We start from the raw sequence: 20947 nt of genomic DNA, 5'->3' as shown, positions 1-20947 counted from the left end.
ACCAGTTATTGATTACCTTGAAGCTGCTTGGTTGTGTTAAACTTGGTATAAGGACAAGCATATAAAGCAAGGTGCTATCAATTTGAATATTTTTGTAATGTCTGTGAAAAACATTAGTAACATTTTTCCTACCTTCTTCATTAACATTTTAGATAAAAATTATTAAAAATATGTTTTGAAACCTGATTTTGTACATGAGATTGTATAAGGCAGTACACTTTAAGAGAATCCTTGAATTAATTGGTGATTGAAGTAGTTTCATTTTTGATTTTAAGAGAACTATCATTGAATCTTTCTGAAGTCCTGTAACTTCTTTTGGCAAATATTATTCAAAGTCCATTAAAAAATTTGAAACATGTATCCACTTGTATATAGAGTAAAGCAAACCATTAAAATTATTTTTGATCAACTTTGCCCTCTAAGTAACTTTCTAGATTGTATGTAATTGGGGAAAATAGGAAATTCTACATTCTGTATGCTGTTAAGGTCCACCGTGATAATAGTATATTTAATAGAAAGCATATGTTAAAATATAGAATGATTTTTACAAATTTGAAAAAATATTTCATTAACAATATCTAGAGAATTGATATAATTAATTAAAATTTTTTGTGCTGATTTTGGAGATATTAATGTTTTTTAATGTAAATTGTATGCCAACATGAAATCTATTTTAAAAAGAATTTTTTGCTTTAAATCCATATGTATTAGAGACATCTACATTTAAAATCACAGATAATATAACATTTATTTATTTTGTATTTTTAGCAGACGGGAAGTTTTTCTAGCTGGTCTGGTAGTTTCCTCATGGATGACAGTATGTCTAATACTCTAAATAGCCTTGAGGAACAAACTAGTGAGTTTTATAGTGTGGATGAAAACCAGAACGCATCCACCCAGCAGAGTTCACCCACCAAATTCCTGGCTGTGGAAGCAAATGCAGTATTGTCATCTCTACAGACGATTCCAGAATTTGCAGAGACATTAGAACTGATTGAATCGGTAAGTTTGGCATTTTATAATTCAGTTCATTAAAAAACAATTTCAGGCCCAGAGACTTTCAGTGACCTGCTTGCTGGAACCTGAGCCTTAATAGCCTCAGCCCATATTTGTCCCTGGGAAGCTGAAGGACCGTGGGCAGGTCACCTCACTTGTCTGGGTCTTTATTTCCTCATCTGTAAAATAAAAGAGTTGGACTATATCTCCAAACTCTTGAGTCTGTGAAAAAGTGGTTACTTGGTTGATCTTTTCCTGATAACTTTACCATAGCAAAGCTTACTTCAAGGAACTGTGGTTTCCATTTGTGTGGGTGTTTCCTCTCCCAACTCAGATCACAACTCTTCCATACTTAAGCAGAGTTTTCATGCATTCCTGGAGCCGAAAAATCACTGTAGCCAAAGTGGCCACGATCCTCTTTGAACCTAACTGGGTTGGTCCTTGTACGTCGAACAAAAAGTCTATTCCTGGGCCCATATTTGAAATATAAAGTATTAGCCTCAATTAAATACTGATTAAGGACTGATTTTTATAGCTGCTATGAACTTAAAGAAGTTTATTCAATGTCTGTTGATTACCAGTTCACAGTACCTGTGACTGGATCTTTGATCAAAATGCTATCTTTGATGTGTTGGCTATATTAAGTGCAGTTTCTTTAGTAGGCATATGATAAGCAGAAATTATTATAATCACTGGATATGCTAACAATTGCTTACTTTTGTACAGCACCTCAAGATTTACATAGTACTTTGCTCATGATAATCCTGTGAGCTGGGAAGAAAACAGGTATTATCTTCCTTTTTATGGATAAGGAGTTAGGCTTGTACAAGGTAAAAATAATAAATGGTAGGCTCAAGATTTGCATTTCATTGTCCTTTCTGCTATACCACATGATAATCTTATCTTTCTCAAATTTGAGCAAGGCTGGATATCAGTTCTGCAAAAGCCATAGGACACTAATAAGTCAGTGATCTATATTTGTGAGGCCCCTGAGCTAGAAGATCTTCCCCATTATATTTTTGTTTTGCTCTGTCTGTCAAAATTTTCTTGAGCTTATTCTGATGAGGATATGTTTTATATGTTCAAGAATAGCCTTGGAAAATTTTTTTTGCTTATATTTGAAAGATGTGTGTAATTTAAGAAAATTTTGCATTTTGTATTAACTACTTAAAAAATCAGAATAAAGGTTTATTTTAGACAAGAGTTTTGTTTTTGTTTGATATAAGATACTCTCAGGAATACATTGTATTTATTCACTATAAAGCTGAAAAAAGGTAGTTTGTAAATTTGTTATAGTTTTTCTCCAGTGAACAAGAAGGTGAAAAATTTTGATGTGTAATATTGTATTAATTCTCATTGTATATATGTATATATTTATATAACATATATGCATATATATCGTAATACATATAGGTGCATATACATATATGTATGTATTATGTGTGTATGTGTGTGTGTGTATACACACACACATATGCACACACACATATACATACTTTGAAATAGCTTTATTACTTTGTAATACCTTTCCATATTAAAAATTACCCAAATCACCATATGGCATTAAATTATCACATTTGAATGGTTAAAATTACTTAGAATATATACTTAAAAAAAAAACTATTGCAAAATGAATTGCACCTTAAATACACTGACAAAATAGCTAATTCATTACTGACATATTCATTACATGATCCTTCAAGTTATTTGTCCTAAGCATTGCTTTGTAGAGTACAAAAGAACAGCATTTCAAAATTTAGGCATTTGATCCCACAACTAATTTTGCCTTCCATTTGGAAGAATTAAAATTTTGACATAAACTACAGATAATTTAATTTCCCCCCACTCTTCCACCCTCTTACCTTCTCAAATAGGCAACAAAATAAAAAAAATACCCAGCAACTTTTACTATTTTACCCTTCCTAGAAAAGTACCATACCTTTTACTTATACCACGTCTTAAATTTCAGCATCATTTTTGCTTAAAGAAATCTGTTCCTTTTAAATCTTCAGGCAGATTTTCCTGTTCTGTAGGATCCTTGTAGAAAGGATTGTATTTGTAGCCTTTCACATAGCCCAGGTCCTTAATGAGCCTGGTTTGGCGCATTCCTCAGGTGCATCAGTACAGGTGGTAGAGGATTCCGGTGGTTTCTCAAGTAGGCTTTGACATTGTTGTAAGCATTATATGCCCTAATTTTGTGGCTCTGGCAAAATAAACTGCACATTGGGCTAGAAGAACCTGAAATTCCGGCATCTCTGTAAAACGAAAGACCTGATAAGTTACCCACTGCTTGGGTCAATACAGAAGGATCTGCCAGATCTATGTCTTCACTAGCAAATCTCACCAGCCTCTTGGCCAAGTACAGTGGGTCCTTACCACCTGTGGGCACGGAGGCAAACCAGTAGAATGAAGCATTCTTGTATGAGCCACACATGGATTTATGAAGTACAGAGATACAATTACAATACTATTCTACTGCTTGGTCATAGAAAATGTGGGATCTTTACAAGTCTTCGTATCATTTTTTGTGATTAAAACTCCTTAAGTAGAATAATTTTGAACATTTACAAAATAGTTTTCTTGAGCCTAGCTTGACCTGGACTGCCAGCTGCAGCCCATTCAGTTTACTCCTAGCATCCTTGTCACAGGAATAAGCTTGAGTGTTGACAGCTTTGTCCTCTTAACTACACAATGTAGTGGGGGGGAGGGTGTCAGAACTTCTGCTGCTAAAGCTTTTGCATCTGGCATGGCTCACAGAATCTGTGGACATGCCCTGGTCCAGCATTTATAGCCCCAAATAACTGACTAGCCATATTAAAATATTTCCATTGCTTCTGCTGAGAGTTTTTCCGAGACAGTCACCCAGCACCATCTGAGAAGAGCAGCATTGCCTGGAAGGAAGGGTTTTCCAAAGTGACTCTAATCGATCACTGTCCCACATTCCACATGAAGAAGGAAAGTGTCCTGAGATTTATTGAAATGATGAATCTCATCAGTAAAGAAGATGGTTTTTTTATTGCAAAGACACTTTTCACTTTTTGTTTTTATGACATCTCAGATATCACCTATCACTGTATGCAGGTCAAGAAGCAACAGTTAGAACCGAACATGGAACAACTGATTGGTGTAAGATTGGAAAAGGAGTACGAGAAGGCGATAACTTTATTTATTAACTTCTCTGCAGAATTCATCTTGCAAAATGCTAGGCTGGATGAATCAAAAGTTGAAATTAAGGTTGCTCAGAGAAATATAAACAGAGAAATATAATCTCAGACATGCAGATGATACCACTCTGATGGCTTTAAGTGAAGAGGAATTAAGAAGCCTCTTGATGAGGATAAAAGAGGAGAGTGTGAAAAGAGCTGGCTTGAAGCTTAACCTAAAATCCTAAGATCTTGGCAATTGGTCCCATCTCTTCCTGGCAAATAGAGGGAAAAGAAATGGAAGCAGTGTCAGATTTTATATTCTGGGCTCAAAGATCACTGCAAATGGTGACTGCAGCCATGAAATTAAAAGACACTTGCTCCATGGAAGGAAAGCTATGGCAAATCTGGACAGCATACTAAAAAGCAGAAATATGACCTTCCTGAAACATAAAGCTATGGTTTTTCCAATGTATGGCTGTGATAATTGAATTGTAAGGAAAGCTGAGCACCACAGAACTGATTTTTTTGAATTGTATTGCCAGAGAAGACTTTCAGAGTCCCTCAGATAGCAAGGAGATCAAATTAGTCAGTGCTTAAAGAAATTAATTCACACAATATTCACTAGAAGATCAAATACTGAAGCTAAAATACTTTTGCAACATAATGAGAAAACAGGACTCATTAGAAAAGAACCTGATGTTGGGAAAGATTGAAGGAAGAAGGAAAAGAAGACGGCATAGGATGAGATAGGTAGTGTCATGGAAACACTGAATATGAACTTGGACAAACTTCGGGAGATGATGGAGGATAGAGGGGCCCGGCGTGCATGAGGCCCATGAGGTCAGGAAGAGTCAAATATGACTGAACAACACACCCCTAAAGCATTATGAGGCGCATCTCATCAGGCAGTGGCTTGCCCGCCTAGCTTTTATTAGATCTTCTGAGTGGGAAGCTGAGAATGAGCACATCCAGGGCCAAGGAGTTTTCCTTCAGATAAAATATTTTAAAAACTATTCATTTTGATATATTTCCATAGTAAGTTCCAAGTGTTGAAGTGAGATATTATTTAAAATATTCCAGATAAGAAAGGGAGTAAAACTGGGAATGTAAGTGGTATCATTCCCAAGTGGTATTATTAAAAAATAGCCAACTGAAGCCAATTGCTATTAACAAAAATGAGTGGTTTTACTGACCCTCTTGGAATAAAGCCAGCTGGTGTTCAAGATTATATCTAAATGTCCTATAAAATTAACTTTAATAATAACTTGCTGTGTTGCAGGATCCTGTAGCTTGGAGTGATGTTACCAGTTTTGACCTTGATACTGCTGCTTCTCCTGTTAAACCCACCCCAGTTAAACTGATGCGAATTCAACACAGCGAAGGAGCCATGGAATGCCAGTTTAATGTCAGTCTTGTACTGGAAGGGAAAAAAAACAATTTCAGTAGTGGAGAAAATGATACTGTTCCTTCGGTATCCCCAAATGTGGCTAAGTTTAGCACTCCACCTACTATCTTAAGAAAGAAGAGAAGAATGCGAGTTGGTCAGTCACCAGTTGGTGAACTCAATGATAGCTCTTTTAATGACGCTGTCAACATTGCACTAAAACATACACCAGTGAAAACACTACCATTTTCTCCTTCACAGGTATAGCCTTTTTGTGTGTTTTTTATTTAGATAATATTTTAAAAGTCCTTAATAGTAGTTTATTACTCTAAAAATTGATATTGTGATCTATGGACATGGATTTTAAAATGTATATTAAAAGTTCTTGTACAATGAGGGCTAAGTTTCTAGTCTGCTTTGGATTGAGAAACTATAGAGCCATGTGTTAGAATTTTTTAAAAAATAAGATTAGGGCCTGAAACACCTATGAGTAAAGTGTGTTAATTTTTTGACATCTTTCTAAAGAATATTCAGTATTATGCTTAATAAACTATAAAATTAGAAGTTTTAGAAGAAACTTATTATTTTTATTAGTTTTAGAAGAAACTTTAGATAGCAAATGTAGAGATGTTAATATTCTTAAATATTTTAAGAGAAAGAAAGTAATTTTAAAATTATCCATATTTGACATATATTTAAATAGTTCATTGGATCTCTGACTCCCATCAATGTTACAAATTGTAACCCATCTACACATTCTCAATACTTGTCCATACCATACTTTAAATGTTCCATAAAGGCAAAGGAACAAACGTTTATTATGCACTTAGCTATGTGCCAGGCATTGTGCTAAGCCAAAATCTACCCAATGTTCTGAAGGCCTATATCTAGATCTAACATTTAACTAATGTTGATTAGATTTTAAAAGATAAAATTGTCTTTAAATTGTGCCTCCCCCCACCCCATTTTTTTTTTTAAGTTTTTCAATACATGCCCTGGAAATGAACAACTTAATATTGAAAATCCTGCATTTACATCAACCCCAATCTGTGGCCAAAAAGTACTTATCACAACTCCTCTTCACAAGGAAACTACACCCAAAGATCAAAAGGAAAATGCAGGGTAAGTGAACATTAAGTGTCTATGTAGTGTTCAGAGAAAGTGGCAGTGACTTTTAAAGTAGTTATTCACTGAAATAACTCTGTATGTATTTGTTATATATTTATATAATCCCATAAAACCATCATATTTAGGAATTCGAAAAAGCAGCTATCCCATTTTGTCCCATATGCTAGATGAATTACTTTTTAAAAATAGCAACAACTGGGGCAGTGAGGTGGTGCAGTGGATAAAGCACAGCCCTGTAGTCAGGAGGACCTGAGTTCAAATGCAGCCTTAGACCAAACACTTGACATTTACTAGCTGTGTGACCCTGGGCAAGTCACTTAACCCCATTGCCTTAAAAAAAAAATTAGTAACAACTGGAGGCTAGGTGACTTGACTACTTGTTAGGGATATGGACACGATTCATTATTTAAGTAGATGTTGGACTTAGCTGACCTCTTTTGTTCTTCCAACTTTATAGTTCCATAATTCTAACTGCCCCTCCCCATGGTATTCCAAATCTTTGTAGTCAAGAAAGGCTTTGTTAAAAAATAAAAAGTTAAATAAAATGTTGAGTATACATATTAAAAATTTTAACATGATTTGGACTCATATCTGTTTGATAGGTTTAGAACCCCTACAATTAGAAGATCTATACTGGGTACCACACCAAGAACCCCAACTCCTTTTAAGAATGCTCTTGCTGCTCAGGAGAAAAAATATGGACCTCTAAAAATTGTGGTAGGTATATATTTTTTCTCAATCCAGATTGAATAAATGGGTATTTTTACATATTGGGTGAGATGTTAGTATGGTGAATTTTCAGTTAGCTTGAGTGACCTTACTGAATCTAGAAGTAAAAAGCTATTTGGAAAAGTTTATCTTTATAAAGAGAAAATTTCTTTTCATAGACATCCACACTGTGTAATTTCATCACCTCATCTGAATGTAAAATAGTCTTTCTTCAGCATCAAGTTGGCAGCATTTTTGTTCAAATTTCTTAAATTTTCTTGATGTGCTTAAAGTCATTATGTTTATTAATACTCACTTGTAGAAATAATTTTTGAAGATTTTAGATCATGGACAAAAACTTGATAATGATTGATATTAGGTAGTTAATCATGCCTGAATTAAATTAATGGGGGAAGGAGTAACATGATTTGAAGTATTGATTTCTTCCTGATTATTGCCTAAAATTATTCAATTAATAGAATTCATAGAAATTTTTCTATTCATAGAATAGAATTATTCAATTAATAGAATTTGTAGAAATTCTTCTTTGTAGATATTTGGTTAGGAATTATATTGAAAACTACAAATACCTATGTTTAGAATATAGTAGTAATTTTATTATGCAATTTCATGGGAAGAATTGAAATAAAACAGATTTCTTTGGAATGATGGTAGATAATACCTGTGGTCTTAACAGCTCTACCTTTAAAAAAAGATAGATTTGTTAATATGACTTCTATATGCCCCCTCCTCCAAGTAAGAGCAGCTTTAAATCTCATTTTAATTTCCAAAGAGAGTTTTTGCAAATGTCTTAGAGTTATATTTCATTTGCAAATTTTATTCTCTTGACTTAATCTTCTGGATGTATTGATTACTTAAGATCTCAGTTGAGTGCTATTCAACCAAAGTACTACTTATATATAGAACAATAATTAAATTTGTCATTTTATTAAGAGACTTTGAGAAAGTTTTCTATTGCTAGTGACTAGTTGGTAGGTACAAACTGATGTTATAATTCATATTTTCACTAAAGAGAAGCAGTATAATGTAATATGTATATTAGCTGAGTAATCTTGGGCAAGCCATTTAACTTAGTTTAGTTTTTTGGTTTAGTGCTAGAGGCAAGTTGCTAAGACTCTTGAGTTACAGAGAAGTTGCAGAGAAGAGTTGCCTTCACCTAAAGGTTGTCTTCACCTTCTTTATCTTGGTGTTTGCTCTACCACTTGAAGTCGGCTCTAACACAGCTCCCAGTATAAAGTTCTCTCATCTTCACTAAATGATCGGGAACTGTTCAGCTTGTTGTCTGATAGAGAGCTGAAAGAAATGGTTCCTTAAAGTAAATACAACTTTTATTAAAAAATATTATGCTTTTATATGAAAATTTTGTTTTGAATTTGCTTTTAAAGATAGAATTTCCAGTGACTTTTACTTCCCAGATTTAGTGAGGTCACTCAAGTCTAACAATCAGATTGATTGAATAAAGCTGTGATATTTGCACTATTAAAATTTTGAATTTTCTTGTTTTTCTCCTTCTTTGCTAGTTTACTTGGTGGGCTACCCATTTCTAAAACATCCCCATAGTTTCCTTTAAAAATATATTTGGAAAATGTGATTTACTTAGGAAATAATAGGATAATGTTCTCACAAAATAGGTTTTATTAACTCAGTGCTCATAATGAATGTGCTGTTACCTTTTTTGCCATAAAATACAGTACTTTAGCATACATTTTCTACAAGTTAAAAAATTTCTAGGACTTGGCAAGAAAATTATACAAGTAGTGGGAAGGTATAAAAAGGTGGGCTTGTTGTATGTGAGAAAAAGGATGGCTTTTAAGGAAGGAACACTTTTTTATCCTTTAAATCCAGTCACAGCCACTTGCCTTCTTGGAGGAAGATATTCGTGAGGTTTTAAAAGAAGAAACTGGAACAGACATATTCCTCAAAGAGGAAGATGATGCTACCTATAAAAGCTGCAAACAAGAGGTAAATTTGGAATATTTTAGTATCGTACTTGTTAAATCAATATCCATTTTGTTCTGTAATAATTCTTCCCTTATAAATTGTTCATTCCAGCATGTTTCTTCTGTGAAGAAAGTCAGAAAGTCATTAGTTTTAGATAATTGGGAAAAAGAAGAACCAGGTACTCAGCTATTAACAGAAGACAACATTTCAGATATGCAGGTTGGTGAATAGCTTTTTAAAATATTAAACTGAAATTCATAAGAATTTTAGTTTTCATGGTATTTTGTCAATTTTTGTTGAATGCCAGGTTCTAATTTCATGTTTATTAGGTAGCCAGAACTAGAAGTACATTAGAAATTCATGGTGGATGAGTGCCCTTCAATATGGAACTCTTTTAACTAATTTTTAAAAGAATCATCAACATGCCTATAGTTTTATGTACATTTGAGATACTTGAAGTTTATTACTAAATCCATGGAATAAAAAGCACCAAATGTCACCAGGGCTTTTCATTGCTTATCTCCAGGGTGTTAGTTGACCTTAGGTGATCTGTCATTATACAAATAATGCTTACTTTTCAAAACTTGGGGAAGATAGCATTTACTTATAGAATATTTGCCAAACTTTAGGAAAGATTTAGCTTCAGTTCTTGAATCTAAAGGCAAAAAAAGGAACCATTTCAAACAAAAGAAGTTAACTGTTTCCAGCCTTACTAATTGTTCCCTAAGGAGTTACTTGTATATCTTCATTACTTACTGTAGAAGGTAAGAAGCATCAGGATCTGCTTGGCAGCTTTAATTCACTATCCACACTTCTGAGTAGGTACAAATAGCCCTAAGATATTTGCATTTCTTCTTTTTTCCCCTTCCCTTTTTTTTTTTGCCCTTTATTGTCAATATCCATGGAATAAAAGCATATTTTATGAAATGAGTTTCACAAAGCCAAGCCCGAAGATATACCTGTGTAGGCATTGGGATAGGGAGAGCTTGTTATTGTATAGTCAAGGGGAGAAAAGAAAATTATTTGAGGGTTTTTTTATGTTTTTTCCCCTTTCTCAAGTCTTTACTCCATTCCTCCAAGTGCTCCAATATGACTATATTTTCAGATTGCAGAAAGATGAACTATTTTATGCAGCCACTCATTATCAGACTAAAGTAATGCCATCAGGAAATTATAAATGCTTTCATCACTTTTTTTCTGCTTGCTTTACCAAAATGCTTCTACATGCCCTGATGGAGAGGGTTTGGGAATACAATCACATGTTCTCTATAGAGAATGTTCTGTACTGTCACCTCAAACACCTGGTCCTGGTCCTTCCTCTTTTTGCATTGTACCCTTAACCAAAAGTAAGGTAGCTTCTTTGATCTTCTTCAGTGGATTTGTGATCTCACTGATGTGGTTACTCTCTCCAGTAATGCAGATTGTAACCCATCCATACCTGCCCATCATGTGCAATTCTTGTCCATGTTCTCCCATAAATCTGCCATAGGGATCCCCACTCAAAATGCTAATGGGGCTGTCCTTTAATTCTCTTGTATTGCATGGATATCAGTGAACCTGTTCATTGTTTTTCCCTTAATATTACACCCAAACTCTGCAATCCAACCTAGAATCTCTTCTGTAATATACAAGGTCACCTAGACTGTCATTGACCATTTCTACTGGTAGAGAGCTCTACTTTACAAGTCAAACCATTCTGTTGCAGAATTGCTTCTCTATCTCTCAGAAAGCTCTTCATTATGTGGAAATGACTCCCAGTAACTTCTGCTCATTGGTCCTGGTTCTGTCCTCTGACGCAAACAGAACAAATCTATTTTTTTCCACACCACAGCTCTTCACAAATTCTAAAGACCCCTTGGTCTGGTCTTCTTTACTTCAACAGACTTAGTTTCTTCAACTGTTCCTTGTGTTTCATGGTTTCCAGGCCTTTTATCAAGAGACAGCTTAATGTACAGAAAAGAACACTAGACTTGGAATAAAGGAAGACCTGGGCTCAAATCCTTCTATGTCAGTAGTTGTGTAATCATGGGCAAATCACTTAACCTCTCTGAGTTTTAGTTTCTTCACTTGTAACATTGGGATATTAATGCCTGTAATATTTACTAAATTGAGTTTTTATGAGTATCAAATGAGATAATGATTGCATATTGCAAATTGCATATTGCAAATGAGATAATGATTGCAAGCCTTAAAGTATGACATAAACGTCATCTGCTATGATTTTAGCTTTCCTTATCTGTAGGGTTACATTATTCCAGTTGGTCAATGTCCCTCTTAAAATATGATACCCACAACATAACACTCCACATGTAGTCTGACCACAGTGACTATTATATTCCTTGAGTCCCTAATTTAAATATTGTGCTAGTACTCCTGCAACCTAGGATTATGTTAGCTTTTTGAGAAGCCAGAGTTGACTTTTACAATGTCTAGGCCTTTTTTATTTGAACTGCTGTTAAGCCATATTTTTCTGATTTAAAATAAAATAAAACCTAAATGGAAGATTATACCTTTATCCACTGTGTAATCTTTGTTGTTCTAGCTTAGAGAAATGTTTTAAAATTTTGATTCTGTCATCTGGCACATTAGCTATATCTGTTTCCTAACTTTGTATCATCCGCAAACTTGATGGACGTAGTGTTAGGTAATTTGGAATGATTAACTTTATAGCAAGAATAAGGAGATTTTTACTGTTTTGTGAAGTGCTGGGGAGTTTTGTTGTTGTTGCTGTTGTTTTTTTAGGCCAAATCTGTAGGGAAAAATATTTATGGCAGCCTTGCTTTAGAGTCATAAGTGTAGTATAGGTGATTAACTTTTTTCTTTTTTTTTTTTTAATGGCCATTACTACTTATATTTGTGTATTTTTTTGGTGACACTTTTCATGGTGAGAGTAAAATACTGGTAGAATGACAGCTCTCAAAAGCTATAAATTTCAGTGCTTTTCTCCATCTCTGAAACCTTTGTTTAATTCTTATCAATTATTCTTCTTTAATATCATAGACAAAGCTTTCTTGGGAAAGGAGTAAAGCCACTTCAAGCTCAAATTTTATATTTTATTCCCTTTAAAAATTTTAATTAGTTGTAGGTATTTTATTTTCATTTCTCCTTTTTCCCCCCTTTTAGTCAGAAAATATCTTTACAACATCTTTATTAATGATACCATTATTGGAAATACATGACAACAGGTGCAACCTGACACCAGAAAAACAAGATATAAATTCAGCCAACAAAACATACACACTTACTAAAAAGAAACCAAATCCTAGCACTTCCAAAGGTGTCAAATTGGAAAAGTCTCTTCAGGTATGGATTTATAAAATTTTTTAGTGATTTAAAAAATATTCAGTTATCGACTTGGTCCTCCTGGTCATGAATTCTTTTCTTTTCAGACTGCAGCCAATATAATGATCACTAAAGGATGCATTGACTGCTATTTTACAATTCAGTTTAAATCAGGATTTCAAAAAGAGAATCTGTCATTTACAAATCTGTGTATGTAGGTTAAACAGTTTGAGATGTAACAAAGACTCTACACTGGTGGTTTTCAAGCTTCTTTGACTGATGTTTTTTATAAACACATAAACACATAAACACATGCCTGTGTTTTTGGCACCCATCCTCTTATAACAAATGCAGCGCTGAAAGAATGTGTGGGTGGGGGCTGTCCCAGCAACCCTGTTGATACACATGATTGTTCTGCTTGAGCAGTGATTGCCTGTGAGCTTTTTGGCATGCAGGTTGCACAACAAAACCCCTCAGCTGCAATGCAACCACGGTACAGCTGCAGATCTAGGCTAAAGCACTGTCTTTTAGGTACAACACATATTGGAAAATGTGGGAGGGCACTGAAGAGAGAAGTTTCTCTTCATGCCTGAGAGGGTACAGAAATAGCATCCTTCTGGATACTTAAACATTCCTTAGAGATGACATTTGCAATCTGGTATACCCTGTCACCCTGTCCAGGAGTTACTCTGGGTCATGATATTAGTTACACTTATTTTTGGAAGCATTTGGGAAGATTTCATTGTTGTTAGTAATATGCAAATAACCATTTGAAACATAAATTTGGCTACTCAGTATATGAAAGTCTGGATATATAAAACAGATAAAACTAAGAGGTGATTATTTGCTTCACAAAAGGATTCACATATGGTTATTTTAGATAGCAAGCTCTCAGTGCATTTAAAATTTTTTAGTACAAAAATATAATTTATCCATATTTTTTCAGGGATACCTCTGTTGCATAAATTTGTAGTAATATGATAACTAATGTTCTAATAAGTAAAATATGAATTTTATGCTATTCTTTATGAATTGTTATGCCAGAAATCCATTATATTTTTAAAAAAAAAATTTTTTCTCAACATCACATTCTCCATTTGCTCATCCTGCTCTTACAAACTTCAAAACAATAAAGCCTGAAAAGGGATTACGGAAGTTTCTTTTTCACACTCAAGCAGAACTGCTAGGAAAATGTCTTTAAGTTTTCCTAAGTGCCCTGAAACTTTCCTTCCCCCAAGGGAGCTATGAATTTGACTGACATTGATAGAATTCACTTTTAAACCTAAAATTCTGAATTGGTACAGATACATTTATTGTGGCAACTTGTTAACTTTATTGTTATGTGTGTTTCCCTTTGTAGTCCAATTGTGAGTGGGAGGCAGTGGTTTACGGAAAGACCGAAGATCAACTTATAATGACTGAGCAAGCAAGAAGATACCTGAGCACATACACAGCAGCAAGCAGCACTTCCAGGGCACTAATACTATAATTGTCAGGATTGCTGAGGAAAGCGTTGCCGCTCCTTTACTGTGTATTCTGCACTAAATTAGGTTGCGGTGAAATTTGTCAATGAATTGTTTTTTAAACATTTTAAAGGTGGCCTTAAAATTTTTCACATCTTTTTAATAAATATCAGGAAGGCTAAAAGCTAAACTGTTTTAGTAAGGGGATATCAGAGCAATCTTGCAGTGTTTTAAAGGATTTTAAAATTTGTTTTTAAAGAACAGTAAGAAAAGCAGCATTAGAACATGCATAAGTATTTTAATAGCAAATTTTTCACATTTCGTTTCCATAAAATGTTGCCTACTATCTTGATGCTCTCTTGATGCTGCAGTTGTAGAATAGGTTATAAGTACTTAATGATTTCTGAAACCACGTGGCCGGTGTGTGGGAGAACATGTACAGCTTGATGAAAGTACTTTGGCCTATGTGTTTATTTGCTTATGTAGCACTCTATTCTACTATGTATAAAGAAACACAGTGGAAACAAATGTAAAAGAAGGGTAGAAAGTTGCACTACTAGTTTTTTGTATTCTTCAAAAACAGTGAAATTAACTACAGTGTTAAATATATTTATTTGAAAATGGTACTAGAAATAAGATGGGTTGAATAAAGGGTTTTTTCATTTTTAGTACAGAGTCAGTATTTTCTTCATAAGTCTCAGAAGAGCTGAAAGCTTTGTTGAATGTATTGTACAGTATGTAGAGGCAGGAAAACTTTGTAAATTGGAAAGGAGTCTGTTTTTATAATTTATTTTCATTTTAAAGCTTAAATGTAGATATTTATATGTATACAGGGTGTCTAGAAGCCAGTGTTGTTTCCTGTTTAACAGCTATATTAAGGACAAGTTTGGACCTTGAAGTATGAAACAGCAATAAGTTTTAGGCTGCAAAGAATACAAATTCAATGCTGTATGTCACATCTACCTAAATGTTGCACTATGCCCTTTAAATCATGTTGTTTATAAAGTAGTTATTACAAAATTTTTACTAAATTATAATTTAATTTTTTCTTTTTTAATTATATCTGAGGGTCATGTAAATTAGCATCATAATTTGTACATGTGTTTTAAAATTGAACATTTTATTTTGTTAAAACACACAACATAGCACGATGGTCCCTAACCAAGTCTTATCTGCACTTAGAAGTTTATTATAGTTACTTAGCATTTTCAAAAATAGAGCAAATATTATTCTCTTATTTATACAGAAAAAATTTTTGTCCTTTTATAAAACTTTGGTGTTTTCTCTACAGGTTACAACAGTTGCTTCAGTTGCCTATTTTAGGTATTTGCACTTATTTTATTTCTTTTTGAAGGAATGTCTTGGTTTGCTTTTGTTGTAGAGGTTTTATGTAGTTAATTCCTTGCAGAGTATAATGGTGTGCTGTCAGTTTACACTGACAGATAAATAGAATTGTACACTGTAGTTTTAGTTATTTATAATTAACACACTCTCTCCCTCTCCACTCCTGAAGTGTGCTGCTATAGAGAATAGCAGAATCAGCTTGCTGCTATGAGAGACGGAAAGAGCAACCACCATATGCACTGTGTGTAAAGATAAAATCAAATGATGACAGGTTCTCAAGTTAACTTCATGGGATCAACCATTACCAGGCAAATTCTTGCTGAACTGATACTCTCAAATCCTAAGAGTTGAGCTTTGGTTATGATTCTGAAATATGAAAATAATACAGTGGCTTAAAAGAAAAAAGCAACAGTTCCAGGGTCTGTCATCTGTTTTTATGTTAGATAGGATTTGAAATATCAAAAGTTTGAATTTGTAGCTACTGTGCAGTAGACCTAAAAGGATCTCAAACTATTTAAATCTGAGTCACTTTGGCCCTCCCCGGTTTTTGTATACTGTAATGAGAAGTGCAGAAAATATGCAATATTAAAATTATGCCTTGTTGATATCAAATAGAGCAACCAGTTTGGACCTCCTTAGCAATGTCTATTGGGGGTGTTAATTCCTTGCTAATTAATGAACTTCTTGCAGAAGTTACACTTTGAAAAACAAATTGACATGCACAACTATAAAGTATCATTTCATTTACATAATGAGATAGTGGCACATAATGGGCAATAGATTGATTTTTCTTTTTGAAGCACATAGCTAATATGGGTGCGCATAGTCTCAAATCACCAAGGTCTGTTATATGGAAAGATCTGCTTTTTTTTTTTTTTAAGATTTCTTTTTCTTGAACATTAATCCCAAATGTTAATGTATTCCAGATTTTATAAACTTAGGTTTACTGTACATAGCATATATTAGGGTTGGTATTGGTTGAGCCCTTTAGCTAACTGCTTTATTGCTTTTGCAAGAAGATGTCAATATTTAACATATCAGACATTTTAAGTCACCTTTTTACTGTTCTGTATATATGTGTGTATTATAATTTTTCAAGACGTTGTAAACAACCTTGATATACATGTAGCAGCCAAACTTGCATGGAAACAGACTGTGCATATAAAATATTCCATCTTGCCTTTGGGTTTTGACATTAACGTATAACAGTTACATCCCCCAAGTGGAATTTTTTGTTGTACTGGAAAAATACTTTGCCATCATAAGAGAATCTTGCGTTTAATGCTGATTTACATTAACATCCGAAATAAAACATCTGTGTACAAGCTGACTTGAAATTTTCTTTTGTTTGAGGAAGTGCTCTTTTGTATGTGATGGTATTGGTTGCACTAAAAAGATGTGCTAAAAAAATATATTATCTGACTACTTGTTAGGACATAACCATAATTGTTCAGAGCAGCCATTAATGTCCTAATATATTGGATATCAACTCTTTTTGTGAAATTAGTTTTGCCATTGCACTTCTGCCTGGTTTTCCTACCTTTTGGGAGGGATGATGGGACTGTCAACAAATCAGATATCCTCATTTCAGTGCAGTTTCCTTGGATGCCTATAGGCACTTTCCATTGTGTAACATCTCGGCTTCCTTTTTTTTTTTCTGCTTGTGAGACAAAAAAGACATGAGCATTTAAAGTTAGCTACCTACTAGTAATGAGATCCCATCTAAACTTAATGAAAGTGCCGCTCTGGGACAGCAAACACTACTGTGGGTGGTATCATAATATTATATGGCTTAAATCATGGATTGTACAATCTCATAAGAATCAAAATTGTGGGTAATCCAAATGGCCATGGATAGGCACATAGTGGACAGCAATAGCCTATAGTATGTAACCAATGAAGATGTGTGCAAATAGTGGTATAAATGATGAGTAGGCAACAACTTTGAAATAAAAGTAGTAGAAATTACAGAGAGCTTATTGATGGGACATAAGATTTTTCCTTGCCACTAAATGTTATAGATGCCTGAATTCCTAGAGGAAAAACATCATGAAAAAAACATCATGAAATTTGCATGTAATCAGGAATTGCTGAATCAGAATCATATTGTTTCTGCCTGTCAAAGTTTTACTCATCAATTTGCAGGTCATGACATGCTTTCTTTCTTAGAACTCATATTTATAGCTCTTTTGATCCAGTATGTTTGCTCAAAAGACTTGCTCCCCTTGCTAGCCTCCCCAAAAAAGCTAAATTAGGTATGTTTTCTAACTCTGGAAAATAACTGTATAGAAAAAAAATAAGAGAAATAATAAAACATAACACTTTCCACTAGCAAAAACAATGCTAATTGAACTTTTTTTAAAATTCTCTCTGCTAAGTCCTTTGTATAGTCTGTTTTAAGCTCTAGCTGTGATTTCTGTACTATTTAATTTTTGTGCTTTCATCAAATATTACTTCCCTCCTTCCCCCACCTCTCACTCTTCCTTTCTCTCTCTCTCTCTCTCTCTCTCTTTCTCTCTCTCTCACACACACACCACACAGAACACAGAGCCAAAATATGACTGAGCACCATGCAGAGAAACTGTCATCACACACAATTTCTTCTACAGGCATAAGAAAACTGACTCATAAACAAAAAAAACAAGGGTGTCAGGCTATCTAATAAAGTAACATTCAGCCTGTAAAAATAGTGATAGAGAAGGTTGATACATAATGATGAAGTGAAAATAATAGGACAATTCTGTTTTTATATATGAACTGGACAATTTAATATAAGAAAGATTAATGGCAATGCAAGATAAAAGACAATGGAGACTTAAACACTCAATATGACAACTTTAGTAAAAGTATCAACAATGAAGAAATTGCTGCAAAATGAACAAAGTAAGTTATACTTAGCAAAAATAAAAAATGAAAGAACAATTGGATTGATATAACCAGGAGGGCTGTACTTTCAAAAAGACCAATAACATGAAACTATTAGTACAAGGAAGTTGACAAAAATTATATATTTAAATTTTATTGTTGATGCCTTCAACAAAATTACAAATGAAACAGAAATCAACAAACATCCAATACAATGTTACAATGAATTTCAACTATAATAAAAATATGCCGAAACTATTAAAATATGGAAGAAAGTATAATTACATTTATTTCAATAGTGAATAGAAGATAACCTTAGTTAAGTAAAAGAAATTAAGGACACAATACATGTGCTTAATTATATAAAAATAAAATTTACAACAAAAAATACATTCAGAAGAAAAATAACTGGGAAAATGGTGATAAGAAAAAGCTTGATATTTAAGACATATAAGGAACTATTAAAAATATTAAAAGAATTCCTAGTTTCTAGTGTCCAGAAAAGGTCAAAGAATGTTTTAGGAATACAAAAGAACACAAATTGTTAATTTTAAAAAGTGTTCAGTAATCAGTACAGATGCAAACTAAAACAATTTTGAGGTACCATCTCAAACTTGTCAAATTGGCGAAAGTAATTAGCAATTAAATTCGATTCTGGCAATGTTGTGTGGCAATAGGCACATTCATTGCTAGTAGAATTGCAAACTAGTAAAATCTTTTTGTAGAGTAAGCCCATAGTTTGCAGCCAAAGTTTAAAAAATCACACCAATACAATAATCCATTAATTCCAGTGTTGAAGATATATCCTGAAAGTATTTTTAAAAAGAAAAATAATGTTTATGGCAATATTAATAATTGTAAAAACTGGAAGCAACTTAAATATCTAGCAAATACGGTAAGGGGTAAATTGTAGTAAATTAATACAGTGTGATCCTAAAGTGTAATTACATCAGATAATCAAGAAGAATATAAAGAAATTTGGAAAGCCCTTATGAGCCCTCAGAGTAGCTATGAATTGACCAACTGTTCTGGAAAATATTTTGCAACTATATCCCAAAAGTGACACAATTTTATGCACCCTATGACCTACCAATAATACTATTAGACATATACTCAAAGAGGCTGAAGACAGAGGGAAGAGACCTGCATATATAAAAATGGTAGTAAACCTTTTGTTAAAGCAAAAACTAGAAACACAGCGCCCATCATGTGGGGAGTGACTGCACAAATTACAGCTAGATTGTAGGCTCATTACAACTACTTCCTCTACCCACTCATCTGGATTCTTTGTAGTCTGGTTTCTGACCTCATCACTCATCTGTAATTGCTGTCTCCAAAATTGCCAATCATTTCTTAGTTGCCAGACTGAATGATGTCTTCTCAATCTACATCCTTCTTGACCCTTTGGCACCATTTGACGGTACTAACCACCCTCTCTCCACACTTTCTCCTCTTTGGGTTTTTGTGACCGTTTTCTCCTGTTTCTCCTCCTACCTTTCTTACTATCTCCTTTGTTTGGTCATCATCCGTGTTATATTCACAAATTGTGGGTGTTCCCCAAAGCTCTGTCCTCAGCTGTCTTCTCTACACTCTCTAACCTGGTGAACTTGCTAGCTTCTCGGGTTCTGATGGTCATCTTATGCTTATGACTTCAAGATCTGCATATCCAACCTAAATTTTTCTCCCACACTTAGTTCCACATCACCAACTATCGGACATTTCAAACTAATGTCCTATCAGTATCTCAAACTCATCATACCCCAACTAGAACTCAGTCTCCTGTTACACTCACTCCTTTTCTGAACTTCCTCCTTCTGTTGATGCTATTAAAGTTCTCAATTTTGGTGTCATTCTCAATTCCTTACTCAATCACCCCACATATCCAAGAATTTGCTAAATCTTTTTGTTTCTGTCTCCGGAATACCTCTCATCATTCTCTCCTGTCACTTTCATAGCCATAACTGAAGTTTAGGTAATGACCATTTTCCTGTACTTTTATTGCAATAGCCTCCTAATTGGGCTCCTAAGTCTCTCTGCCCACACTATTCAATCATCCAAAAAGCCACTAGTGATTCTCTGAAAGCTCAGTTCTGTCCGTGTTACTCCTTACTCAATAAACTCCAGTGACTCCCTGTTCTAGGATCAAATACAAACTCTTGTCTGGCAAACACTTCATAACCTAGCTCTTTCCTATCTTTCCAGTCTTCTTACACATTACTCCCCTTCATACGCTCTATAGTCCAGCCATACTGACCTTATTGCTATCCCTCTGCCTCTTGGAATTCCTAGTTTCTTTCAAGTCTCGGCTTGTGACATCTTTTGCGTGAAGCCTTTCCTGGTCCCCACAGTTGCTAGAGCCTTCCCCTCCTAAGTGATTAGATATCTATTCTGTATGTATCTTTTATCCTAACTATCTTTGTACATATTGTCTCTCCTGCCTTGAGGGCAGGAACAGTTTATGTTTTATCTTCAGTGCCTAGCACAGTGCCTGACACATAGTATGCCCTTAATAAATACTTGTTGATTGATTGTAGTATATAAATGCAATGTTGATTATTGCACTATTAGAAGTGATTAATATGAAGGAGTCAAAGAAACTTGAGAAAATTTGTATGAACTGAGAATGAAATGAGTACTACCAGGAAAATTATTACATAATAATGTACCAC

General features: G+C 34.1%; 1 protein-coding gene across 5 annotated transcripts in view; it reads left to right on the top strand.

Moving 5' to 3' along the window:
- Positions 1 to 16738, top strand: part of LOC114053676 (myb-related protein A) — a 61701-nt gene extending 44963 nt beyond the window's left edge. For 2 of the 5 annotated variants that reach the window (XM_027876785.1, XM_027876784.1), the window contains exons 9-16: positions 769 to 1002; positions 5422 to 5787; positions 6506 to 6648; positions 7257 to 7371; positions 9229 to 9345; positions 9436 to 9543; positions 12448 to 12627; positions 13967 to 16738. In XM_027876785.1, the coding sequence (XP_027732586.1) occupies positions 769 to 1002; positions 5422 to 5787; positions 6506 to 6648; positions 7257 to 7371; positions 9229 to 9345; positions 9436 to 9543; positions 12448 to 12627; positions 13967 to 14095 (1392 nt within the window). In that variant the 3' untranslated portion in view covers positions 14096 to 16738. The remainder of the gene's footprint in view (positions 1 to 768; positions 1003 to 5421; positions 5788 to 6505; positions 6649 to 7256; positions 7372 to 9228; positions 9346 to 9435; positions 9544 to 12447; positions 12628 to 13966) is intronic. The other 3 variants (XM_027876787.1, XM_027876789.1, XM_027876788.1) reach the window with 3 other exon arrangements.
- Positions 16739 to 20947: the final 4209 nt, after the last annotated feature.

Source organism: Vombatus ursinus, unplaced genomic scaffold, assembly GCF_900497805.2.
Source record: "Vombatus ursinus unplaced genomic scaffold, bare-nosed wombat genome assembly UNPS02014812.1, whole genome shotgun sequence".
NCBI lineage: Eukaryota > Metazoa > Chordata > Mammalia > Diprotodontia > Vombatidae > Vombatus > Vombatus ursinus.
This window is presented reverse-complemented; position numbering and strand designations above follow the sequence as displayed.